General features: G+C 44.6%; 1 protein-coding gene across 2 annotated transcripts in view; it reads right to left on the minus strand.

Moving 5' to 3' along the window:
* The window catches only part of LOC124041246 (SH3 and PX domain-containing protein 2A-like), a 102,806-nt gene that overhangs the window by 60,939 nt on the left and 13,903 nt on the right, over positions 1 to 27,964 (minus strand). For both annotated transcript variants that reach the window (XM_046358610.1, XM_046358609.1), the window contains exons 4-6: positions 27,634 to 27,710; positions 26,227 to 26,318; positions 4,672 to 4,703 (exon numbers count right to left, since the gene is read on the minus strand). In XM_046358610.1, the coding sequence (XP_046214566.1) occupies positions 4,672 to 4,703; positions 26,227 to 26,318; positions 27,634 to 27,710 (201 nt within the window). The remainder of the gene's footprint in view (positions 1 to 4,671; positions 4,704 to 26,226; positions 26,319 to 27,633; positions 27,711 to 27,964) is intronic.

Below are 27,964 nucleotides of genomic sequence, written 5' to 3' on the forward strand. Positions count from 1 at the left end.
AATTCCATGATGGTAATGACTACACACTACTGCTTATCACTTATTTACCATCCATTATTTTCATTACTTTCATAAAATATTTCAGATTTGTTTATTTTATGACATTATTTTATTCCAAGTCATCATCTCATCTCTATAGATCTGCTGCCTAGGCAGTCTGACAAAATTACTATTTTAGTAGTTCTTCAAAGTACATAAGGCATACTTTTAAGACTGCTGAATAGCAATCACTTAGATCAGTGGTCAAATCAAAGACCTTAGGATGAAATGCTTACTTACAAGCCCCTAACCAACAATGCAGTTCAAGAAATGCAGTTTTAAAAAAAAAAGTTTTAAAAATGCAAATCAATCACAAGGTAACACAAGAAAGTGACATAACATTAACGAGGCAATATACAGGGGGTACCAATACCGAGTCAATGTGCGGGGGTACAGGTTAATCAAGGTAATTTGTAAAGTGACTGCATAGATAATAAACAGAGAGTAGCAGCAATGTAAAAACAAAAAGGGGGCCACTTGATTCGTTTAGTTGCTCAGTAGTCATATGGCTTGGAGGTAGAAACTTTTAAGGAGCCTTTTGGTCCTAGACTTGGCGCTCCGGTACCGCTTGTGTGAGGTAGCAGAGAGAACAGTCTATGACTTGGGTGACAGGAGTCTTTTACAATTTTTTGGGCCTTCCTCTGACACCACCTAGTACATATACTACCGTTCAAAAGTTTGGGGTCACTTAGAAATGTCCTTGTTATTGAAAGAAAAGCACATTTTATGTCCATTAAAAAAAACATCAAATTGATCAGAAATACAGTGTAGACATTGTTAATGTTGTAAATGACTATTGTAGCTGGAAACGGCTGATTTGTAATGGAATATCTGCATAGGCGTACAGGGGCCCAATATCAGCAACCATCACTCCTGTGTTCCAATGGCACACTGTGTTAGCTAATCCAAGTTTATCATTTTAAAAGGTTAATTGACCATTAGAAACTATGTTAGAACAGCTGAAAAATCCAACTTTAGGACACTAAAGAAGCCTTTCTACTAACTCTGAAAAACACCAAAAGAAAGATGCCCAGGGTCCCTGCTCATCTGCGTGAATGTGCCTTAGGCATAGTACAAGGAGGCATGAGGACTGCAGATATGGCCAGGGCAATAAATTGCAATGTCCGTACTGTGAGACGCCTAAGACAGCGCTACAGAGAGACAGGATGGATAGCCGATTGTTACACGTGGTCTGCCACTGCGAGGACAACACCTGCACAGGATCGGTACATCCGAACATCAGACCTGCGGGACAGGTACAGGATGACATCAACAACTGCCCAAGTTACACCAGGAACGCACAATCCCTCCATCAGTGCTCAGAATGTCCGCAATAGGCTGAGAGAAGCTGGACTGAGGGCTTGTAGGCTTGTTGTAAGGCAGGTCCTCACCAGACATCACCGTCAACAACGTCGCCTATGGGAGGAGGGTGAGGATCGTCGCCTTGGATCGGAGGGTGAGGGCTAGGGCCATTCCCCACAGAAATGTCTGGGAACTTGCAGGTGCATTGGTGGAAGAGTGGGGTAACATCTGATAGCAAGAACTGGCAAATCTGGTGCAGTCCATGAGGAGGAGATGCACTGCCGTACTTAATGCAGCTGGTGGCCACACCAGATACTGACTGTTACTTTTGATTTTGACCCCCCCTTTGTTAAGGGACACATTATTCCATTTCTATTAGACACATGTCTGTGGAAATTGTTCAGTTTACGTCTCAGTTGTTGAATCTTGTTATGTTCATACAAATATTTACACATATTAAGAAAATAAACGCAGTTGACATTGAGAGGATGTTTCTTTTTTTGCTGAGTTTATAAACCATAAAATGTGCGTTCTCCTTACTTCCACTCACACTACAACCAGCACTGCAGCTGCAATGAATGAGTATAGCAAATCAAATCAAATTGTATTTGTCACATACACATGGTTAGCAGATGTTAATGCGAGTGTAGCAAAATGCTTGTGCTTCTAGTTCCGACAATGCAGTAATAACCAACGAGTAATCTAACCTAGCAATTCCACAACTACTACCTTATACACACAAGTGTAAAGCGATAAAGAATATGTACATAAATATATATGAATGAGTGATGGTACAGAATGGCATAGGCAAGATGCAGTAGATGGTATCGAGTACAATATATACATATGAGATGAGTGATGTAGGGTATGTAAACATAAAAGTGGCATAGTTTAAAGTGGCTAGTGATACATGTATTACATACAGATGGCAAGATTCGGTAGATGATATAGAGTACAGTATATACATATGAGATGAGTAATGTAGGGTATGTAAACATTATATTAAGTGGCATTGTTTAAAGTGGCTAGTGATACATTTTTTCCCAACAATTTCCATTATTGAAGTGAGCTGGAGTTGAGTCAGTATGTTGGCAGCAGCCACTCAATGTTAGTGGTGGCTGTTTAACAGTCTGATGGCCTTGAGATAGAAGCTGTATTTCAGTCTCTCGGTTCCTGCTTTGATGCACCTGTACTGACCTCGCCTTCTGGATGATAGTGGGGTGAAAAGGCAGTGGCTCTGGTGGTATTATCCTTGATGATCTTTATGGCCTTCCTGTGACATCGGGTGATGTAGGTGTCCTGGAGGGTAGGTAGTTTGTCCCCGGTGATGTGTTGTGCAGACCTCACTACCCTCTGGAGAGCCTTATGGTTGTGGGCGGAGCAGTTGCCGTACCAGGCGGAGATACAGCCCGACAGGATGCCCTCAATTGTGCATCTATAGAAGTTTGTGAGTGCTTCTTTAGCCTCCTGAGGTTGAAGAGGGGCTGCTGCGCCTTCTTCACAACGCTGTCTGTGTGTGTGGACCAATTCAGTTTGTCCGTGATGTGTATGCCGAGGAACTTAAAACTTACTACCCTCTCCACTACTGTCCTGTCGATGTGGATAGGGGGGTGCTCCCTCTGCTGCTTCGATAAGTTTGCGTTATTATTATCAGCGGCTTGTGTCTTTTCTAATATCAAGGAATATTTCACTTTCTCTGAATTGGTGCATGACACTGCTATACTCATTCACTGTAGCTTTAGTGCTTGTTGCTGCGTGAGTGGACGTAGGGAGAACGTGCATTTTATGGCTTATAAAAGTGTCGACCAAAGTGTTGACAGTGCTGATTAACAACTTAAACATGAACTTACTTGTAAAAACAGCAGCTGCTTGCTGTATTCATTGAGTCTCTCTATAGTCATGGTTTTAAACATTTTGAAATCATACAGCCTACATTTTTTATGTCTTGAGGAAACTGCAGACACGGTGATTGACCAGTGGTAGGCCTATAGGTGCACCTGATTTGCTCTCTGGGGGTATGCAGAGTTCTACCTTCAGACACATGAAATGTTTTAAAAAAGGGAACACTTTGCCTTCCCAGCGTTAAGGCTGCAGAATCAAGTGTGCCAAACCGCCAACAGCACTGAACGAAAAAATGCAAGGCTTTACCGTTGTTTTTTTTTACAGAAATGTTTGGTGATCGACTACGAATGCCTTGGAGATCGACCAGTCGGTCGCGATTGACCGGTTCATGACCACTTTCAGGTAGAGATATCTTGCCAGGCAACTGCTTTCTATTCCTCTAGATCAAGCGTTTTCTCTTCTCTCCGTCTCTGTGTCTGCTCCACACAGACCGGACAAGTAGGTGGGTGTTAATTACCACGTTGTCTTAGCAAAACTATGTAGAATAATGATTGGCCCGTTAGAAACTACAACTCCCTACTACATTGCACAGTTCAGGCTTGATCCGAGTGATCTCTAGAGAAACTGCGTATCGAGCACACAGAAGAAAGAAAAACTAAATGGATTTAAAATAATTGAACGGACTCCAGTAAATTGTTTATAAAACAAAAAATAACCGAAATTTGGGTTAATTGCTCAGAACTAACACCTGGTAACATCACCTGGAGGTTAGAATGCTGGTGACTCAAGTACGCACACGCACGGTCATACTGCAGATGCACAGCTGCTCCCCCAGCCCTTCTGAATCCTACGTATAAACCCACCCAAGGCCATATGCCCATGCACTGAGCCCACTCACCGTCCCAACAGTCAGCACCCAACCCAGGCACAGCATAGCTGTACAAACAGGTGACCCCTTCCCACCCAACGCTGTTTGCTTAACCCTTTCATCACAATAAGCTGTGTTGGATTTGGCTGTGTGCATTAAGCAGAGACTTGATATGTTATCGTGAGCTGAGTTGGTCTTAGTATACACTTGTGACGTTATAGAGCTTTCTTCAACGGTCTATCAATCTTTGCTCAGTCGGTGGAAAGGATATGGACTCCCAAGAAATGCTTTGTTACTGTATGCCTGTTTGGTACAAAGACATGTATGCCTACACACACACACACACACACACACACACACCAACAGAGATACACACGCACACACCAGACAAATGTCAAAATTTACTTAGAAAAATCATCACATAGGCCACATAACAGGTAAGTGGATAACCAACCAAAGTCATACACTACTGTAATAACTTAAATAAAAAAAGAACGCACTACCACTGAAAACACAAATTACACACAAGACTCCATGCAATGCAACTGACCGGAGCAGAGTAGATGCACTTCCATGTGAGTGCTGGTCAATATAGAGAGAAATTAGGTGACTTGTCTTACCTGACTTGCGTTTGGTGGATCCCCCATAGTCCCTGCAAAAAAAACAACACCAGAGAGTCATGGTCAGTGTTGTGACAGAGAGCCAGGCCAGAGAAGGAGCATGCTGTCCTACAGAGGACTCTGTACCCTACCAGCCAAACCCTCATTATGAATGCACACACATGGAGCATGTCAGAAAGAGAGGGAGAAAGATTGAGGGAGAGGGAGGGACAGAGAGGGAGAAAGAAGGAGAGAGAGAGACTAGTCTGTGGCGACCTAAATGCCAGTACTGGACAAGAACCTGACACCCTCAGCACACAGGGGGACAAACACCTACCTGGTGATGACAGCATTCCCTCCCCCATATGCCCCTCTAGGCACAACTACGACATAACCAACAAGAACAGGTCACAACTCCTGCAGCTCTGTTACACACTGGGTATGTAGATAGTCAATGGTAGGCTTCGAGAGGAATCCTATGGTAGGTACGTACACCTATAGCTCATCTCTTGGCAGTAGTACTGTAGACTACTTTATCACTGACCTCAACCCAGAGTCTATCAGATCACAGCAAAATCAAAGTATACTTGAACAGAGCATTACTCAATCATGAGGCATCAAAGCCAAAGGAACTAAATAATATTAAGAAATGCTATAGATGGAAGGAAAGTATGGTGAAAACCTACCAAAAAAAAATCAAGCAACAACAAATTCTATCCCTTTTAGACACCTTCCTGGACAAAACGTCCCACTGTAACAGTGAAGGTGTAAACTTGGCAAAAGAAAACCTAAAACATTATATTTGACCTTTCAGCTTCCCTATCAAATCTAAACATTTCAAACAGAAAACCTTAGAAAATTAACAAACATTTTTAAGGGAAGGCCCTAAAAATAGTCAAAGACAAATTGTCAGCCACCCTAGTCATAGAATGCTCTCGATGCTACCGCAAGGCAAGCGGTACCAGAGCGCCACGTCTAGGGCCATGATTCCTGAACAGCAAATTCAATGGCTACGCAGAACATTTGCATTGATCCCCCTTTTTACGCTTCTGCTACTCTCTGTTTATTATCTATGCATACTCACTTTAACTCTACCTACATGTATACTACCGTTCAAAAGTCTAGGGTCATTGGGAAATGTCCTTGTTTTTGAAAGAAAAGCATAATGTTTTTGTCCATTAAAATAACATAAACTCGATCAGAAATACAGTGTAGACATTGTTAATGTTGTAAATTACTATTGTAGCTGGAAACAGCTATTATTTGTCATTTTTAGTTTTTACTTATCTATTTTTTTTACTTAACACTTATTTTTCTTAAAACTGCATTGTTGGTTAAGGGCTTGTAAGTAAGTATTTCACTGTAAACATCAACACCTGTATTGGGCCTATGTGACAAAAAAACTTGATTTGATAAAAATTTGAACAATGACAAATGGTTTGTTATACAAATGAGGAAATGGGAGAGGCAGGACTTGCAGCGCAATCTGCGTCAGAAATAGAACTGACTTCTATTTTAGCCCTTGGCAACGCAGATGCTCCTTGACGCGTGTGAGCAGTGTGGGGTGCAATAATTGAATAACATAGATTTCTACATTTATTTTGCAACGCTCGCGCTCTTGACGTGAGTGGTGTTAGAGACCCAGAAAACCTGAGCCTACACCTTCACTATGGTGAATCACTAAAACAATACAGGAATAAACTACAGAAAAAGAAGGAACAGCACGTCAGAAATCAGCTCAATGTAATTGAAGAATCATAGACCAACCACTTCTGGGAAAATTGGAACAACAACAACACGACAAAACAGAGATGCTTGTTCTAGGTCCCAAGAAACAAAGAGATCTTTTGAATCTGACAATTAATCTTCATGGTTGTACAGTCGTCTCAAATTAAACTGTGAAGGACCTTGGCTTTACTCTGGACCCTGATCTCTCTTTTGACGAACATGTCAAGACTGTTTCAAGGACAGCTTTTTTCCATCTACGTAACATTGCAAAAATTAGAAAGTTTCTGTCCAAAAATTATGCAGAAAAATTCATCCATGTTTTTGTTACTTCTAGGTTAGACAACTGCAATGCTCTACTTTCCAGCTAACTGGATAAAGCACTAAATAAACTTCAGTTAGCTGCTAGAATCCTGACTAGAACCCAAAAATGTGATCATATTACACCAGTGCTAGCCTCCCGACACTGGCTTCCTGTTTACATTTACATTTACATTTAAGTCATTTAGCAGACGCTCTTATCCAGAGCGACTTACAAATTGGTGCATTCACCTTATGACATCCAGTGGAACAGCCACTTTACAATAGTGCATCTAAATATTTTAAGGAGGGGGGGGTGAGAAGGATTACTTTATCCTATCCTAAGTATTCCTTAAAGAGGTGGGGTTTCAGGTGTCTCCGGAAGGTGGTGATTGACTCCGCTGTCCTGGCGTCGTGAGGGAGTTTGTTCCACCATTGGGGAGCCAGAGCAGCGAACAGTTTTGACTGGGCTGAGCGGGAACTGTACTTCCTCAGTGGTAGGGAGGCGAGCAGACCAGAGGTGGATGAACGCAGTGCCCTTATTTGGGTGTAGGGCCTGATCAGAGCCTGGAGGTACTGAGGTGCCGTTCCCCTCACAGTTCCGTAGGCAAGCACCATGGTCTTGTAGCGGATGCGAGCTTCAACTGGAAGCCATTGGAAAGAACGGAGGAGCGGGGTGACGTGAGAGAACTTGGGAAGGTTGAACACTAGACGGGCTGCGGCGTTCTGGATGAGTTGTAGGAGTTTAATGGCACAGGCAGGGAGCCCAGCCAACAGCGAGTTGCAGTAATCCAGACGGGAGATGACAAGTGCCTGGATTAGGACCTGCGCCGCTTCCTGTGTGAGGCAGGGTCGTACTCTGCGGATGTTGTAGAGCATGAACCTACAGGAACGGGCCACCGCCTCGATGTTAGTTGAGAACGACAGGGTGTTGTCCAGGATCACGCCAAGGTTCTTAGCGCTCTGGGAGGAGGACACAATGGAGTTGTCAACCGTGATGGCGAGATCATGGAACGGGCAGTCCTTCCCCGGGAGGAAGAGCAGCTCCGTCTTGCCGAAGTTCAGCTTGAGGTGGTGATCCGTCATCCACACTGATATGTCTGCCAGACATGCAGAGATGCGATTCGCCACCTGGTCATCAGAAGGGGGAAAGGAGAAGATTAATTGTGTGTCGTCTGCATAGCAATGATAGGAGAGACCATGTGAGGTTATGACAGAGCCAAGTGACTTGGTGTATAGCGAGAATAGGAGAGGGCCTAGAACAGAGCACTGGGGGACACCAGTGGTGAGAGCGCGTGGTGAGGAGACAGATTCTCGCCACGCCACCTGGTAGGAGCGACCCTAACCCTAACCCTGTCAGTTGAATGACTAGTCTTGAAACCTGACTGATTTGGATCAAGAAGGTCATTCTGAGAGAGATAGCGGGAGAGCTGACCAAGGACGGCACGTTCAAGAGTTTTGGAGAGAAAAGAAAGAAGGGATACTGGTCTGTAGTTGTTAACATCGGAGGGATCGAGTGTAGGTTTTTTCAGAAGGGGTGCAACTCTCGCTCTCTTGAAGACGGAAGGGACGTAGCCAGCGGTCAGGGATAAGTTGATGAGCGAGGTGAGGTAAGGGAGAAAGTCTCCGGAAATGGTCTGGAGAAGAGAGGAGGGGATAGGGTCGAGCGGGCAGGTTGTTGGGCGGCCGGCCGTCACAAGACGCGAGATTTCATCTGGAGAGAGAGGGGAGAAAGAGGTCAGAGCACAGGGTAGGGCAGTGTGAGCAGAACCAGCGGTGTCGTTTGACTTAGCAAACGAGGATCGGATGTCGTCGACCTTCTTTTCAAAATGGTTGACGAAGTCATCTGCAGAGAGGGAGGAGGGGGGGGAGGGGGAGGAGGATTCAGGAGGGAGGAGAAGGTGGCAAAGAGCTTCCTATGGTTAGAGGCAGATGCTTGGAATTTAGAGTGGTAGAAAGTGGCTTTAGCAGCAGAGACAGAGGAGGAAAATGTAGACAGGAGGGAGTGAAAGGATGCCAGGTCCGCAGGGAGGCGAGTTTTCCTCCATTTCCACTCGGCTGCCCGGAGCCCTGTTCTGTGAGCTCGCAATGAGTCGTCAAGCCACGGAGCGGGAGGGGGAGGACCGAGCCGGCCTGGAAGATAGGGGACATAGAGAGTCAAAGGATGCAGAAAGGGAGGAGAGGAGGGTTGAGGAGGCAGAATCAGGAGATAGGTTGGAGAAGGTTTGAGCAGAGGGAAGAGATGATAGGATGGAAGAGGAGAGAGTAGCGGGGTAGAGAGAGCGAAGGTTGGGACGGCGCGATACCATCCGAGTAGGGGCAGTTTCGGAAGTGTTGGATGAGAGCGAGAGGGAAAAGGATACAAGGTAGTGGTCGGAGACTTGGAGGGGAGTTGCAATGAGGTTAGTGGAAGAACAGCATCTAGTAAAGATGAGGTCGAGCGTATTGCCTGCCTTGTGAGTAGGGGGGGAAGGTGAGAGGGTGAGGTCAAAAGAGGAGAGGAGTGGAAAGAAGGAGGCAGAGAGGAATGAGTCAAAGGTAGACGTGGGGAGGTTAAAGTCGCCCAGAACTGTGAGAGGTGAGCCGTCCTCAGGAAAGGAGCTTATCAAGGCATCAAGCTCATTGATGAACTCTCCGAGGGGACCTGGAGGGCGATAAATGATAAGGATGTTAAGCTTGAAAGGGCTGGTAACTGTGACAGCATGAAATTCAAAGGAGGCGATAGACAGATGGGTAAGGGGAGAAAGAGAGAATGACCACTTGGGAGAGATAAGGATCCCGATGCCACCACCCCGCTGACCAGAAGCTCTCGGGGTGTGCGAGAACACGTGGGCGGACGAAGAGAGAGCAGTAGGAGTAGCAGTGTTATCTGTGGTGATCCATGTTTCTGTCAGTGCCAAGAAGTCGAGGGACTGGAGGGAGGCATAGGCTGAGATGAACTCTGCCTTGTTGGCTGCAGATCGGCAGTTCCAGAGGCTACCGGAGACCTGGAACTCCACATGGGTCATGCGCGCTGGGACCACCAGATTAGGGTGGCAGCGGCCACGCGGTGTGGAGCGTTTGTATGGTCTGTGCAGAGAGGAGAGAACAGGGATAGACAGACACATAGTTGACAGGCTACAGAAGAGGCTACGCTAATGCAAGGAGATTGGAATGACAAGTGGACTACACGTCTCGAATGTTCAGAAAGTTAAGCTTACGTAGCAAGAATCTTATTGACTAAAATGATTAAAATGATACAGTACTGCTGAAGTAGGCTAGCTGGCAGTGGCTGCGTTGTTGACACTATACTAATCAAGTCGTTCCGTTGAGTGTAATAGTTTCTACAGTGCTGCTATTCGGGGGCTAGCTGGCTAGCTAGCAGTGTTGATTACGTTACGTTGCGTTAAAAGAACGACAATAGCTGGCTAGCTAACCTAGAAAATCGCTCTAGACTACACAATTATCTTTGATACACAGACGGCTATGTAGCTAGCTATGTAGCTAGCTACGATCAAACAAACCGTTGTGCTGTAAAGAAATGAAATGAAAAATGTGATACTACCTGTGGAGCGAAGCGGAATGCGACCGGGTTGTTGAGAGCGGAAGTTCTATTCAGTAGACGTTGGCTAGCTGTTGGCTAGCTAGCAGTGTCTCCTACGTTAAGGACGACAAATAGCTGGCTAGCTAACCTCGGTAAATTAAGATAATCACTCTAAGACTACACGCTCTAAACTACACAATTATCTTGGATACGAAGACAGCAAAGACAACTATGTAGCTAGCTAACACTACACTAATCAAGTCGTTCAGTTGAGTGTAATAGTTTCTACAGTGCTGCTATTCGGTAGACGGTGGACGTTTGCTAGCTGGCTAGCTGCTGGGCAGATAGCAGTGTAGACTACGTTAGGACGACGAAATACGAAGTTGCAATAGAAGTGCTGACTGTTTCACTTTGTTGTCCTCTTTCTTTTCCTTTTTCTTCTGTCCTTCTTTTGTCCTTATTTTGTCTTCCTTTCTTCTGTTAACTAGATATTTTTTGTTGTTATTCTTTGTAAGCTAGCTAGCTTCTTCCAGGAGAGTCCCTAGCAACTGCTTAGCAACAAGTAAACAATTCTGCTAGCAATTCAGCTAGCTAAGATAACTGTACAATTTTATGAAAAATAGTTAATTTTTCAAAAGCCTGTCTTTTTTGGTTTGTTCCTTGTTTTGTCTTCTATTGAGTCTTGCAGGTTTCTCTTGATTTTTTCGATGTACTTCACTCTAAAAAAACATTTAAATCTCAATATATACAGGAGCTCATTTTTCAGCAGCTGCTCAATTTAGAACTCCGGAACAAGAAAGGCAAGGGCTGATTTCAAGGTCTTACTGCTAACCTGCAAAGGATTATATATGGGCTTGCTCCTACCCATCTCTCTGATTTGGTCCTGCCGTACATACCTGCACGTACGCTACGGTCACAAGATGCAGGCCTCCTAATTGTCCCTATAATTTCTAAGCAAACAGCTGGAGGCAGGGCTTTCTCCTATAGAGCTACATTTTTATGGAATGGTCTGCCTACTACCCATGTGAGAGACGCAAACTCGGTCTCAACCTTTAAGTCTTTACTGAAGACTCATCTCTTCAGTGGGTCATATTTATTTAATTTATTATTTTATTTAAACTTTATTTAACCAGGTAGGCAAGTTGAGAACAAGTTCTCGTTTACAATTGTGACCTGGCCAAGATAAAGCAAAGCAGTTCGACACAACGACACAGAGTTACACATGGAGTAAAACAAACATACAGTCAATAATACAGTATAAACAAGTCTATATACGATGTGAGCAAATGAGGTGAGATAAGGGAGGTAAAGGCAAAAAAAAGGCCATGGTGGCAAAGTAAATACAATATAGCAAGTAAAACACTGGAATGGTAGATTTGCAGTGGAAGAATGTGCAAAGTAGGAATAAAAATAATGGGGTGCAAAGGAGCAAAATAAATAAATTAATTAAATACAGTAGGGAAAGAGGTAGTTGTTTGGCCTAAATTATATGTGGGCTATGTACAGGTGCAGTAATCTGCGAGCTGCTCTGACAGTTGGTGAGTAAAGCTAGTGAGGGAGATAAGTGTTTCCAGTTTCAGAGATTTTTGTAGTTCGTTCCAGTCATTGGCAGCAGAGAACTGGAAGGAGAGGCGGCCAAAGAAATAATTGGTTTTGGGGGTGAGAGATATACCTGCTGGAGCGTGTGCTATGGGTGGGAGATGCTATGGTGACCAGCGAGCTGAGATAATGGGGGACTTCACCTAGCAGGGTCTTGTAGATGACATGGAGCCAGTGGGTTTGGCGATGAGTATGAAGCGAGGGCCAGCCAATGAGAGCGTACAGGTCGCAATGGTGGGTAGTATATGGGGCTTTGGTGACAAAACGGATTGCACTGTGATAGACTGCATCCAATTTGTTGAGTAGGGTATTGGAGGCTATTTTGTAAATGACATCGCCAAAGTCAAGGATTGGTAGGATGGTCAGTTTTACAAGGGTATGTTTGGCAGCATGAGTGAAGGATGCTTTGTTGGGAAATAGGAAGCCAATTCTAGATTTAACTTTGGAATGATGATGTTTGATATGGGTCTGGAAGGAGAGTTTACAGTCTAACCAGACACCTAAGTATTTGTAGTTGTCCACGTATTCTAAGTCAGAGCCGTCCAGAGTAGTGATGTTGGACAGGCAGGCAGGTGCAGGTAGCGATCGGTTGAAGAGCATGCATTTAGTTTTACTTGTATTTAAGAGCAATTGGAGGCCACGGAAGGAGAGTTGTATGGCATTGACGCTTGCCTGGAGGGTTGTTCACACAGTGTCCAAAGAAGGGCCAGAAGTATACAGAATGTTGTCGTCTGCGTAGAGGTGGATCAGAGACTCACCAGCTGCAAGAGCGACCTCATTGATGTATACAGAGAAGAGAGTCGGTCCAAGAATTGAACCCTGTGGCACCCCCATAGAGACTGCCAGAGGTCCGGACAGCAGACCCTCCGATTTGACACACTGAACTCTATCAGAGAAGTAGTTGGTGAACCAGGCAAGGCAATCATTTGAGAAACCAAGGCTGTCGAGTCTGCCGATGAGGATGTGGTGATTGAGTCGAAAGCGTTGGCCAGATCAATGAATACGGCTGCACAGTAATGTTTCTTATCGATGGTGGTTAAGATATCGTTTAGGACCTTGAGCGTGGCTGAGGTGCACTCATGACCAGCTCTGAAACCAGATTGCATAGCAGAGAAGATATGGTGAGATTCTAAATGGTCGGTAATCTGTTTGTTGACTTGGCTTTCAAAGACCTTAGAAAGGCATGGTAGGATAGATATAGGTCTGTAGCAGTTTGGGTCAAGAGTGTCCCCCCTTTGAAGAGGGGGATGACCGCAGCTGCTTTCCAATCTTTGGGAATCTCAGACGACACGAAAGAGAGGTTGAACAGACTAGTAATAGGGGTGGCAACAATTTCGGCAGATAATTTTAGAAAGAAAGGGTCCAGATTGTCTAGCCCGGCTGAATTGAAGGGGTCCAGATTTTGCAGTTCTTTCAGAACATCAGCTGAACGGATTTGGGAGAAGGAGAAATGGGGAAGGCTTGGACGAGTTGCTGTGGGGGGTGCAGTGCTGTTGACCGGGGTAGGATTAGCCAGGTGGAAAGCATGGCCAGCCGTAGAAAAAATGCTTACTGAAATTCTCAATTATGGTGGATTTATCAGTGGTGACAGTGTTTCCTATCTTCAGTGCAGTGGGCAGCTGGGTGGAGGTGTTCTTATTCTCCATGGACTTTACAGTGTCCCAGAACTTTTTTGAGTTCGTGTTGCAGGAAGCAAATTTCTGCTTGAAAAAGCTAGCCTTGGCTTTTCTAACTGCCTGTGTATAATGGTGTCTAGCTTCCCTGAACAGCTGCATATCACAGGGGATGTTCGATGCTAATGCAGAATTCAGTTTTTGTGTTGGTAAAGGGCATGATATGATCGAGTGTAGTCTGGCCCAGGAGAGTGAAGGTGAACGGAAAGGCTCTGGAGCAACGAACCGCCCTTGCTGTTTCTGCCTGGCCGGTTCCCCTCTTTCCACTGGGATTCTCTGCCTCTAACCCTATTACAGGGTCTGAGTCACTGGTTTACTGGTGCTCTTTCATGTCATCCCTAGGAGGGGTGCGACACTTGAGTGGGTTGAGTCACTGATGTGATCTTCCTGTCTGAGTTGGCGCCCCCCCTTGGGTTGTGCCGTGGCGGAGATCTTTGTGGGCTATACTCGGCCTTGTCTCAGGATGGTAAGTTGGTGGTTGAAGCTGTCCCTCTAGTGGTGTGGGGGCTGGGCTTTGGCAAAGTGGGTGGGGTTATATCCTTCCTGTTTGGCCCTGTCCGGGGGTATCATCGGATGGAGACACTACCTTTAACCCTCACAGTATCTGGTAACCACAGTGAGACCATTTCCTTTTTGATTTTTCGTTCACCTTTTACACCTGTTGTTTTGGGTCATCCCTGGCTGTTATGTCATAATCCTTCTATTAATTGGTCTAGTAATTCTATCCTATCCTTGAACGTTTCTTGTCATGTGAAGTGTTTAATGTCTGCTATCCCTCCTGTTTCTTCTGTCCCCTCTTCTCAGGAGGAACCTGGTGATTTGACAGGAGTGCCGGAGGAATATCATGATCTGCGCACGGTCTTCAGTCGGTCCAGAGCCACCTCCCTTCCTCCTCACCGGTCGTATGATTGTTGTATTGATCTCCTTCCGGGGACCACTCCCCCCCGGGGTAGACTATACTCTCTGTCGACTCCCGAACGTAAGGCTCTCGAAGATTATCTGTCTGTTTCTCTCGACGCCGGTACCGTTGTGCCTTCTTCCTCTCCCGCCGGAGCGGGGTTTTTTTTTGTTAAGAAGAAGGACGGTACCCTGCGCCCTTGCGTGGATTATCGAGGGCTGAATGACATAACGGTTAAGAATCGTTATCCGCTTCCCCTTATGTCGTCAGCCTTCGAGATTCTGCAGGGAGCCAGGTTCTTTACTAAGTTGGACCTTCGTAACGCTTACCATCTCGTGCGCATCAGGGAGGGGGACGAGTGGAAAACGGCGTTTAACACTCCGTTAGGGCATTTTGAATACCGGGTTCTGCCGTTCGGTCTCGCTAATGCTCCAGCTGTCTTTCAGGCATTAGTGAACGATGTACTGAGAGACATGCTGAACATCTTTGTTTTCGTTTACCTTGACAATATCCTGATTTTTTCACCGTCACTCCAGATTCATGTTCAGCACGTTCGACGTGTACTCCAGCGCCTTTTAGAGAATTGTCTCTATGTGAAGGCTGAGAAGTGCGCCTTTCATGTCTCCTCCGTCACATTTCTCGGTTCTGTTATTTCCGCTGAAGGCATTCAGATGGATCACGCTAAGGTCCATGCTGTCAGCGATTGGCCCATCCCTAAGTCACGTGTCGAGTTGCAGCGCTTTCTCGGTTTCGCGAATTTCTATCGGCGTTTCATTCGTAATTTCGGTCAAGTGGCAGCCCCTCTCACAGCCCTTACTTCTGTCAAGACGTGCTTTAAGTGGTCCGGTTCCGCCCAGGGAGCTTTTGATCTCCTCAAGAAGCGTTTTACATCCGCTCCTATCCTTGTTACTCCTGACGTCACTAAACAATTCATTGTCGAGGTTGACGCTTCAGAGGTGGGCGTGGGAGCCATTCTGTCCCAGCGCTCCCATTCTGATGATAAGGTCCATCCTTGCGCGTATTTTTCTCATCGCCTGTCGCCGTCGGAACGCAACTATGATGTGGGTAACCGCGAACTGCTCGCCATCCGCTTAGCCCTAGGCGAATGGCGACAGTGGTTGGAGGGGGCGACCGTTCCTTTTGTCGTTTGGACTGACCATAAGAACTTTGAGTACATCCGTTCTGCCAAACGACTCAATGCGCGTCAAGCTCGTTGGGCGTTGTTTTTCGCTCGTTTCGAGTTCGTGATTTCTTATCGCCCGGGTACTAAGATCACCAAGCCTGATGCTTTATCCCGTCTCTTCAGTCCTTCTGTAGCTTCTACCGACCCCGAGGGGATTCTCCCTGAAGGGCGTGTTGTCGGGTTGACTGTCTGGGGAATTGAGAGACAGGTAAAGCAAGCACTCACTCACACTCCGTCGCCGCGCGCTTGTCCTAGTAACCTTCTTTTCGTTCCTGTCTCTACTCGTCTGGCTGTTCTTCAGTGGGCTCACTCTGCCAAGTTAGCTGGCCACCCCGGCGTTCGGGGTACGCTTGCTTCTATTCGCCAGCGGTTTTGGTGGCCTACTCAGGAGCGTGACACGCGCCGTTTCGTGGCTGCTTGTTCGGACTGCGCGCAGACTAAGTCAGGTAACTCTCCTCCTGCCGGTCGTCTCAGACCGCTTCCCATTCCTTCTCGACCATGGTCTCACATCGCCTTAGACTTTATTACCGGTCTGCCTTCGTCAGCGGGGAAGACTGTGATTCTAACGGTTGTCGATAGGTTCTCTAAGGCGGCTCATTTTATTCCTCTCGCTAAGCTTCCTTCCGCTAAGGAGACGGCACAAATCATCATTGAGAATGTGTTCAGAATTCATGGCCTCCCGTTAGACGCCGTTTCGGACAGAGGTCCATAATTCACGTCTCAGTTTTGGAGGGAGTTCTGTCGTTTGATTGGTGCTTCCGTCAGTCTCTCTTCCGGTTTTCATCCCCAGTCTAACGGTCAAGCAGAACGGGCCAATCAGACGTTTGGTCGCATATTACGCAGTCTTTCTTTTCGAAACCCTGCGTCTTGGGCAGAACAGCTCCCCTGGGCAGAATACGCTCACAACTCGCTTCCTTCGTCTGCTACCAGGCTATCTCCTTTTCAGAGTAGTCTTGGGTACCAGCCTCCTCTGTTCTCGTCCCAGCTCGCCGAGTCCAGCGTTCCCTCCGCTCAGGCTTTTGTCCAACGTTGTGAGCGCACCTGGAGGAGGGTCAGGTCTGCACTTTGCCGTTATAGGGCGCAGACTGTGAGAGCCGCCAATAAACGTAGGATTAAGAGTCCTAGGTATTGTCGCGGTCAGAGAGTGTGGCTTTCCACTCGTAACCTTCCCCTTACGACAGCTTCTCGCAAGTTGACTCCGCGGTTCATTGGTCCGTTCCGTATTTCTCAGGTCGTTAATCCTGTCGCAGTGCGACTTCTTCTTCCGCGACATCTTCGTCGCGTCCACCCAGTCTTCCATGTCTCCTGTGTCAAGCCTTTTCTTCGCGCCCCCGTTCGTCTTCCCTCCCCCCGTCCTTGTCGAGGGCGCACCTATTTACAGGGTACAGAAGATCATGGACATGCGTTCTCGGGGACGTGGTCACCAGTACTTAGTGGATTGGGAGGGGTACGGTCCTGAGGAGAGGAGTTGGGTTCCATCTCGGGACGTGCTGGACCGTTCGTTGATCGATGATTTCCTCCGTTGCCGCCAGGGTTCCTCCTCGAGTGCGCCAGGAGGCGCTCGGTGAGTGGGGGGGTACTGTCATGTTTTGTCATAGATTGTCATGTCTTGTCCCTGTGCTTTCTCTTCTATTCGTTTCCCCCTGCTGGTCTCATTAGGTTCTTTCCCTCTCTCTATCTCTCTCCCTCTCTCTCTCTCTCTCTATCGTTCCGTTCCTGCTCCCAGCTGTTCCTCATTCTCCTAACTACCTCGTTTACTCTTTTACACCTGTCCCCTATTTTGCCCTCTGATTAGAGTCCCTATTTCTCCCTCTGTTTCCGCTTCTGTCCTTGTCGGATCCTTGTTTGCTGTACTGTGTCCTTGTTCCGTCCTGTCGTGTTTTTGCCTTCTTCAGATGCTGCGTGTGAGCAGGTGTCTCTATCAGCTACGGCCTGCGCCAACCCGAAGCGACCTGCAGTCTGTGGTCGCATCTCCTGTTGTTCCCCTCTACTGACTAGAGGATTTCAGTTATTCCTGTTTGGATATTACCAATGAAAGAATTCAGGATTAATCGTTGGAATAAACTCTGTTTCTGTTAAGTCGCTTTTGGGTCCTCATTCATCTGCATAACAGTACGTCCCTATTCCTTCAACCAATGGAACATTTTAAGAACAGTACCTCTAAATATTCAGAAGAATTTTCTGAAACAAACTCAACTAGGCAGAGTCCTATCATACATGGTGCCTCAAGAGACATGTAAATAGTTAATTTTTCACTTCAGGAAAAACAGACTCATTAAATCTTACCTCATTTTGAAATAACAGGGTAATCGGATTAATAGACACTTCCATTTAACTATTACATGGATCTAGCATACGTACACTGCCGTTCAAATGTTTGGGGTCACTGAGAATTGTCCTAGTTTATGAGAGAAAAGCACATTTTTTTTGTCCATTAAAATAACATAAAATTGATCAGAAATACAGTGTTGACAGTGTTAATGTTGTTAATGTTGTGAATGACTATTGTAGCTGGAAACGTCAGATTTTTTATGGAATATCTACATAAGCGTACAGAGGCCCATTATCAGCAACCATCACTCCTGTGTTCCAATGGCACGATGTGTTAGCTAATACATGTTTATCATTTTAAAAGGCTAATTGATCATTAGAAAACCCTTTTGCAATTATGTTAGCACAGCTGAAAACTGTTGTACTTATTAAAGAAGCAATAAAACTGGCCTTCTTTAGACTAGTCAAGAAACTGGAGCATCAGCATTTGTGGGTTTAAATACAGACTCAAAATGGCCAGAAACAAAACTTTCTTCTGAAACTCTATTCTTGTTCTCAGAAATGAAGGCTATTCCATGTGAGAAATTGCCAAGAAACGGAAGATCTCGTACAACGCTGTGTACTACTCCCTTCACAGAAAAGTGCAAACTGTCTCTAACCAGAATAGAAAGAGGAGTGGGAGGCCCCGGTGCACAATTGAGCAAGAGGATAAGTACATTAGAGTGTCTAGTTTGAGAAACAGACGCCTCACAAGTCCTCAACTGGCAGCTTCATAAAATATTACCCGCAAAACATCAATCTCAATGTCAACAGTGAAGTGGCGACTACGGGATGATGGCCTTCTAGTTGGGGACTTGAGGCGTTGGTTTCTCAAACTAGACACTAGACACATAACCTTATATCCTGCTCCTTTTGATTCCTAGCCAACATAGTAAGACTTGAACTGTATCAAAAATGAACAATAGTTTTTGGGAACACTTTACTAAAGTTTATCCTGACTTGTGAACATGAAAACATGTACTGACTGTATATGTTACTAGGCAAGTGCTTATTAGTATCTCATGAATAGGTTATTCATAATTTGTAAGTTGAGGTAGTTGATGTAGTTAAGGTTATAGTAAGCAACCATCGGGTGCAGTTTTACACCTACCTTAAACACAACCCCTATCCCTTAACATACACACCAATAATCATTACACCACTTCAGCCAATTCTTTGCTGAGGGCCAGTCAGGAGAATAGAACTGTTATATTGGACGGTTGGACCTCTGGCCTCTGGATCTAGCTATTTATGGTCCTGGGCCGTAGTGGCATATGAAACGCATTACCATGGAGGACTGGGGGTGGGGTAGAGGGGCTGGGGAGCGTTAAGGGCTAGAGTGGGGGGGACCGGGGGAGGCTGGATCAGCCAGGCTAGCAAGTGACTAGTACCTCAAGATGGAATAATACACTTCCCAGGAGAAGAATGCATATGCACTCTGGCTCAACCCACTGCTACCAATAGTAAAATCTAATAGATGTGGGGATGGTAAGGGGAGAAAATACATCCAAACACTATTAAAATGTTTAAGATGGTGTGTTATTGCTTTCTGCTTTGATGTTAACCTTTTGCTGACTGGAAAGTGTCTGTCTTCACACACACACACACATGCATGCATATTCACACAAATGCAGTGCATTCGGAAAGTATTCAGATCCCTTCCACTTTTTCCACATTTTGTTACGTTACAGCCTTATTCAAAAAATGTATTCAATCGTTTTTCCCCTTCATCAATCTACATACAATACCTCATAATGACAAAGCAAAAATAGGTTTTTAGAAATGTTTGTTAATTTATTACAAATAAAAACCGGAAATATGATATTTACATAAGTATTCAGATCCTTTACTCAGTACTTTGTTGAAGCACCTTTGGCAGCGATTGTAGCCTTGAGTCTTCTTGAGTATGATGCTACACGCTTCGCACACATGTATTTCGGGAGTTTCTCCCATTCTTCTCCTCTCAAGATCTGTCAGGTTGGATGGGGAGCGTTGCAGCACAGCTATTTTCTGGTCTCTCCAGAGATGTTTGATCAGGTTCAAGTCTGGGCTCTGAATGGGCCACTCAAGGACATTTAGAGACTTGTCCTGAAATATATCCTGCGTTGTCTTGCCTGTGTGCTTAGGGTCGTTGTCCTATTGGAAGGTGAACCTTTGCCCCCAGTCTGAAGTCTTGAATGCTCTGGAGCAGGTTTTCATCAAGGATCTCTCTCTGTACTTTGCTCTGTTCATCTTTGCCTCAATCCTGACTAGTCTCCCTGTCCCTGCAGGTAAAAAACATCCCCACAGCATGATGCTGCCGCCACAATGCTTCAACATAGGGATGGTGCTAGGTTTCTTCCAGATGTGACACTTGGCATTCAGGCCAAAGTTCCTTGGTTTCATCAGACAGGAGTTTCTCATGGTCTGAGACTCTTTAGGTGTCCTTTGGCAAACTCCAAGTGGGCGGTCATGTGCCTTTTACTGAGGAGGGGCTTCCATCTGGCCACTCTACTATAAAGGCCTGATTGGTGGAGTGTTGCAGAGATGGTTGTCTTTCTGGAAGGTTCTCCCATCGCCACAGAGGAACTCTGTCAGAGTGACCATCGGGTTCTTGGTCACCTCCCTGACCAAGGCCCTGCTCCCACGATTGCTCAGTTTGGCCGGGCGGCCAACTCTAGGAAGAGTCTTGGTGGTTCCAAACTTATTCCATTGAAGAATTATGGAGTCACTGTGTTATTGGAGACGTTCAATGCTGCAGACATTTTCTGGTAATCTTCCCCAGATCTGTGCCTCGACATAATCCTGTCTCTGAACTCTACGGAAACTTTCTTCGGCCTCATGGCTTGGTTTTTGCTCTGACATGTACTGTCAACTGTGGGACCATATATAGATAGGTGTGTGCCTTTCCAAATCATGTCAAATTAAATTAATTTACCACTGATGGACCCAAATCAAGTTGTAGAAACATCTCAAGGATGATCAATGGAAACAGGATGCACCTGAGCTCAATTTCAAGTCTCATAGCAAAGGGTCTGAATACTTATGTAAATGAGGTATTTCTGTTTTTTATTTGTAATAAATTTGCAACGATTTCTAAAAACCTGTTTTTGCTTTGTCATTATGGGGTATTGTGTGTAGATTGATGAGGGGGGGAAAAAATATTTGATCCATTTTAGAATAAGAGTGTAACGTAACAAAATGTGAAAAGGTCAAGAGGTCTGAATTCTTTCAAAATACACTGTGTGTACTTTTCAAAAGGAGTTAAAAAGACAGACGTTTATCGACTGGAGGTGTTAAGAGCGAGCAGGTCTGCCGATGGACCAGGCCAATAAAGAGTATTATTCATCTTTCGGAGAAAGTGTGAAACGTGTTTGTGCTTGCACATATTAGCCTTGCCTCGAGCCAGTTTTTTTTTGACAGGGGATGCAGTTGGATTGCTGACAGCGGAGTGAGGATAAGCTATTTGAGTCCAGCCCAAGGTTTGTGCTTGGCAACAGTGTCCACTGTGCAAATGGTCTGCAAATGGTCTGAATACCTAAATATGGTATCTGTTTTACATTTTTAATACATTTGCAAAAATTTCTAAAAACCTGCTTTTGCTTTGACAGTTTGGGGTAGTGTGTGCCGATTGCTGAGGGTCTTTTAATTTTTAAATCCATTTTAGAATAAGGCTGTTGAGTAACAAAATGTGGAAAAATTCAAGGGGTGTGAATGATTTCCAAAGACACTGTACAGTACATACATATACAAGAACAAAACAATCACTCTCACATCCACTCTCTCCCTAATACACACCCTCACACACAGAAACATTCACTGCATGGGTGGGGGAGTTTTGAATATATCATTGCATCTGAATCCGCGAGGGCCCATCCTGAGCCGGAGTTGAGAATAACCAGCTGTTTGTGTGCAACTGCAACACAGTCTTTGTAGGTGGGCCTATTAGACATGGAATGTGAAATATTAGGCTTTTGCACACAGTTTTTAACCAGTTGGGTTTCATCCAAGAGAAGAATACTGCTGTCCGTAACCTTAGTCTGTCCCCTGCATGCGTTACCCCTGGTCCGTGGTCAAAAGACATTGAACAGGAAGTCATTACAGGCCTAATCAAGAGTTGACCTGCCCACAGAATCATGCAGTGTGTGCACTTGAGGGAGGAGGGGGATGATAAGCGCATGGATACATCCATTGGGTTATCATCCTTGGATAGCAGTGGGAATCAGGTCAGAGATAGAGAATGCTGTTTTGACCCTGTGTCAACTACCAATGATATATCTCGTGGTGATTTAATAACATGACACGGTTTTTATGTTGTTGTTTATATAGCATCTCCAAGGGGTAGGTTGTGTTTCTGGTTCATGTGTGTGTGCGTGTGTGTGTGCTTGTTCGGGATATGCATGCAACTGACATGCAAAAGCACTTGTTCTGATTAAATCTACTGAACATTATCTGCTCTCTCTCACACACACACACACACACACACACACACACACACACACACACACACACACACACACACACACACTACTCCGTACTCCATCCTATCCCCTGAGGTACAGAGTCAATGACAACCTCGTTTCCAATTTAGTAAAAGCCCCTAGACAATGGAGCTCCTGGATCCATGTAGGTGAAGGTAAATAGCACGATGGTTAGATTAGTTTGTTGGCTAATCAGAAGCCAGCATATTTGCTTTTTGGCCTACATTTGTCCAAAATAGTTTGTTTCAGTACAATATCTATCATCTTATCTTTTGAGATAAAAACGCTATGCATATAATTCAATCTATTTTGTTACCGTAAAACCCTTGTTCAGAAACATATCGGTGGCTCCCTCTTGTGATAGTAAAGGTATTGTATTTCTGGTTTCTGTATACTGCTTGAGTGTTGCAATGAGGTTCCTGAGAAAATAGAGGGCAGTGGAGGGAAGGCAATTGTAACTGTCAAGATGCTTTCCGTCTGAGAAATGAGCACACATGACTTCAACAAACAAACTACTTGTCAGGCAACAAGTCACATCAGGTTGTTTCCTTCATACTTACCTTCATACAATACACAATTTGACAATGAGTCCCATGGTCTGACTATTGACAGAGAACAAACCAAGGACTGTCAGGTCAGACCAAAAGAAGTGGGACTAAGTCTGAATCTATTTATTGTCCGCTCATGAAGCCAATATACAGGTAACTGCCAAAATAATGGAACTTCTTGAGGTAAGTATATTGAAAGCAGGTGCTTCCACACAGTTGTGGTTCCTGAGTTAATTAAGCAATTAACATCCCATAACGCTAACTCTTCTGCTAAACTACACACGTTGTCTTCCTTTTGCCGTCAACGTGACATTCTACCTGCTACACAGAAACCAACCAAAATCAAAAATAAATTCTCATTATTTCCATTCACAAAGATGAACGCATGTGTCTGCCATGGAGAACTGAACCTCAGCAATTCTTGAGCATGGACGCTGCCATTGGACGTGACGCGAGCAGTATAGCAGCTTTCATTGATTTCAAAGGAAGGATTCCCTTAACAGCTGATTGCAATGCCGGACGCCCGATGGCTGCAGTGTAGCAGGGCCGTTAGGGTGATGTATAAAAATGCTGTGCAGGCCATTATTTTTGCTAGCAAGACTATGCCCCCATAGGATGACAATGCCCCCCTCCACAGGGCAAGAGTGGTCACTGAATGGTTTGATGAGCATGAAAACGATGTAAACCACATGCCATGGCTGTCTCAGTCACCAGATCTCAAGCCAATTCTGGAGCGGGGGCTGAGACAGCGTTTTCCACCACCATCAACAAAGCACCAAATGATGGAATTTATCATGAAAGAATGGTGTCGCATCCCTCCAATAGGGTTCCAGACACTTGTTGAATCTATGCCAAGGTGCATTGAAGCTGTTCTGGCTCGTGGTGCCCAACGCCCTTTAAGACACTTTATGTTGGTGTTTCCTTTATTTTGGCAGTTGCCTGTGCATTCTCTACCAACTACACAATAAGAACAATCTCCTTTGGTTGTCATAGAGGGATTTTAACATTGATTTTAATGTGACAGACAACATGGGGCCATGAGGGAGCCATAGATCAGTAGAGCAGAACTCTCTCTCTGAACTATAACCCAGGAGCAGGCCGGGATCTGGGTGGTATGGAGGGGCTCCACTGACAACCATCCTGCCTTTACTCCAAACTGATTATGGGAAAGCTGTGGTGGGCTATCTGCGGGATTGAAGAAGGATTATACTCTTTGAAGTGGGATTATCGTGTGAGTGTGTGGAGGGTAGCTGTCGTAGGTGGAGACCACCATGAAGAATACCAAGAGAATAATTGGTTGAGGCAGCGAAGATACATCCAGCCAACCACCTGAATGTTGTTAAACATATTTGAGGCAATTCACAGTTAAACAAATGCCAACATCTTTGGCATTTGCTGCAAAGTTAAATGTCAGCGTTTACTGCACATTTTCCAAGAAAGGAAAATGAGCTGAACTAAAATTAACTAGATGACCTCAAGGTGGTGAGAAAAAAATAACTAAATGCAGATGTAAGTTTCCAATGATCAAATGTCCATTGACACCAAGTACCTAAGCCTACTGGTATAGATCTGAGGATGAATAGAGCTGGCACAATTACCGTATTACCGTGTAACCGACGGTTATGGATGAAGATCGCTATGACTAACGTCATAACCGTTTTTAAGGAGCGAACAGCTGACCGAAGATGTGACGGTAACGTACTCCTAACAACGTGATGAAACTTTGTTGATCCTTGCTGAAACAAGCAAGGTGTTGCAGCAAATAAGTCTTTGGTTGCCTAAGCAATGGCCCTCTCCCTGCAGCAGCAGCACACATAGAAATATAATTAATAAAAACAGGCTTGGGAACCTCTAACCCTGGCAATTTGACTGGTAAACCTATGGATACACTTGCAATGTTTCCACTGTAATGTAGAATGTCTATTCAAATTATGTTAACTGACGTGGCTCATGCAATGGAATATATTTTTGTAATGTCAGTTGAGTTGAATCAACAAATCACAGCAAATATCGATGGGTACACTTCCTGCTTTTACTGCTTTCTTTAACCTCTTGCTTTGCACCGAAGGGTACACTCACAATGGCCACCAGTCCACCCATTATTCCTTCATTGACTTGAAATGGGGACCTCCGTTCTAGTCATTCTTTTAAATGTATTTTTTTAACCTTTATTTAACCAGGAAAGGCTCACTGAGATTAAAATCTATTTTTCAAGAGCGCCCTGGCCAAGATAGGCAGCACCAAGTCATTACAACAACAAAGAATTACAGACAGACAACATGAAAAACTACAAGTAATCTAGTAAAAACCATTGAATTCACAAGAGTATAAAACAGCAAATTAAAAATATTGACAGGTCAGGGAATCAACCTCAAAATCCTTCATCAGTGATTTAAAAACACCATATCGGGACAAGTTCTTCCAGTTTAAAAGTATTTTGTAAGGTGTTCCAAGACGATGGCGCAGAGTACATAAAAGCCCTTTTACCAAATTCAGTTCGGACATTTGGAACAGTTAGCAGGATAAAGTCCATTTCTGAACAATACAAATGCACAAATAAAAAGGTAGTAAACCCAAAATGGCTTTGTAAATAAAAGTATACCAGTGACTGAGCCTACGAGTGACTAGAGAAGGCCAGCCAACCCTGGTATACAAAGTGCAGTGGTTCTATTCTATTTCTATGGCAGCACATGCAGCAACTAGCAGAGGAGAGGAGAAATATATAAATTAATAACCAATCAAAATAAATCCTATTCCACCGGTTATTATGGTGACTGTGGTCATTTGGCTAGCTAGCCAATAACCGTCATCCAAAATTCCATGACCGTCACAGCCCTAAGGATGATAAATTAATTATAGTAATGCATTGTCTGACCTGAGACCTGAACTTAACCTCCCTCTCATAATACCATTGAACAAAAAGCTCTGCGCTAGGATCAGGTGTCACCTCCCATGTATCATCATTAATAAAACACCAGTGCCTTGCTGACCATCCGTCATCTATGTGACATGAGGTCACTTGGAGATCAAAACATGTCAGCGTGGGTGAGAGACGTCTGCACCAGCTGCTAGCACACTGACACACACACACACATTACACATATGCTTGGTAGAATCATACTCATGCAAATGAACTACTAGTACATAGTAACCTAAATGAAACATGCTTGTTGTTGTACTGCTGTAACAAGTCCACTTGGGGGCAGTGTTTGATACATTACAGTACAGCTGAAAAGTACAACATGAAGAACCGGTAATTAGCCCCAAACAGTAAAGACAGAAATTGATAAATAGCCACACTATAAAACATTACAATATGTGGGATAACCATGTATTATTATAATAAATTAAACTCACTCTTTAGGAGGGTTAAGGTCCTCAGCCTTGGTTTCAAAGAACCTCAGCACCTCCTCACTCTGGGAGATCTGGTTAGGGAGCCTCATCAGGGCCTGTAGGGAGAGAGGGAAGGAGGGCGAGAGGGAGAGCAATGGAAAAGATTAGAATTGTGAAATAGTATAATGCTCATTCACAATACTTCATGAAATATCATCAAGACAACGTTATCAGCTAATGTGGTCACATGTACCCTGGATTTCATCGACTGACTGACTCCATATGTGGAAGCCTGCCATTACATCACAAAAGGACTGTGTGTGTGTTCCTGTATAGTACGGATATAGACGGCACAGTTTACACTTCAGTAAGGCCCTGTTACTCAGCGGCGGAGAGGATAAAGGGGAAGGAAGAGGGATCAGAACCCGGAGCAGGGATAACACAGAGGAAAACAGATGGAGGACGATAACTACCACAATCCTCTCTGACAGGACTACAACTTTGTCTGCTTTGAAAACTACTTCTACTGTTTGTACACACAATTAACAGATGTATGTGATAGACATAGGTGTATACAGTATTTATATTATACTGTAAAACAGATCATTTTAGAAAAAAAGAATTTGACTCCGCACTTTGGGTCACAAGAATCTGCATTCAGATCACAAGACAAGTTTCAGTTTTTTTCCACAATAAATAGGTGCGATTACAGCCCCACTTGGCAAGCCACCAAGTGTCCCAGATCTCAGAAAGCTTGAAACAAATGAGGTTAGGTGGCTAGCTGTGTTAATTTCTCCTTCTCAAATGCTGAGTCATTCTGTTCTACAGATGCTGTGTTTGACCTGTGTGCCCCTATTTCCCTCCTTTCCTATATAAACCCACTACGTGGAAGGAAATGACATAAGAGAAGATAGAGCAGGACTTTCCTGTGGATGCTGGTAGAGGAGATAGCTTCTGAGGCCTGTCTCTACCACAGCAAACATGCTAACATTCAATCTAAACCATTTCTTGAAATGACTGGACTGTGTAAGATGTGGCTCCTTAGGAGGTTATGAGTAATAGATAGACCTCTTGCCATACATTAACAGGATACTTGGAAATGGGACCCTTTATCTACTTCCGTGGATACCATTTTTCTGTCTCTGACCAGTATGAAGGAAGTTAGAGAGTTTCTCCAGCCAATGCTAACGACCGTTAGCGCAATGACTGGAAATCTATGGGTACCATAATGCTAGTTAGCATTGGCTCGAGAAACTACCTCTAACTTCCTTCATACTGGACAGAGTTATAAAAATAGTATCCATGACTACAGCTGACTCTGGGGAAGTATATAAAGGGCGTCATTGTCAAAATCCCGAAGCATCCCTTTAAAGCAGCAAACAATGCATCATCATTTACTGTGAAGAAAAAAACGTGATAATTTGTTCTTACCCTGCAGTAGTCATCAAGATGCTTCAACCTTTTCACAGCCACGTCTCTGACTTGACTTCGCCGAAATAAAACTTTACCTGTAAAAGAGACATAGCACTTTGAGTTGTCATTAAATGTGCTGTTTCTAAAAGCTACCACCAGGTGGCATGACATTAGCACAGACCCAAGCGTTCAGCAGTGGACCTTTAAGAAAAAAGGTCTGGCCTATTATGTAGTAGGCCTATTCTAAATAGTATGTAGTACTCAAGACAACATTTCATGAAAAAGACCAATGTCAAATATGTGTGTGAAATGTGTGTGTGTGTATCTGTCTTTCTGTTACCCTGTCTGT

Source organism: Oncorhynchus gorbuscha, linkage group LG08 (genome assembly GCF_021184085.1).
Source record: "Oncorhynchus gorbuscha isolate QuinsamMale2020 ecotype Even-year linkage group LG08, OgorEven_v1.0, whole genome shotgun sequence".
Classification (NCBI taxonomy): Eukaryota; Metazoa; Chordata; class Actinopteri; order Salmoniformes; family Salmonidae; genus Oncorhynchus; species Oncorhynchus gorbuscha.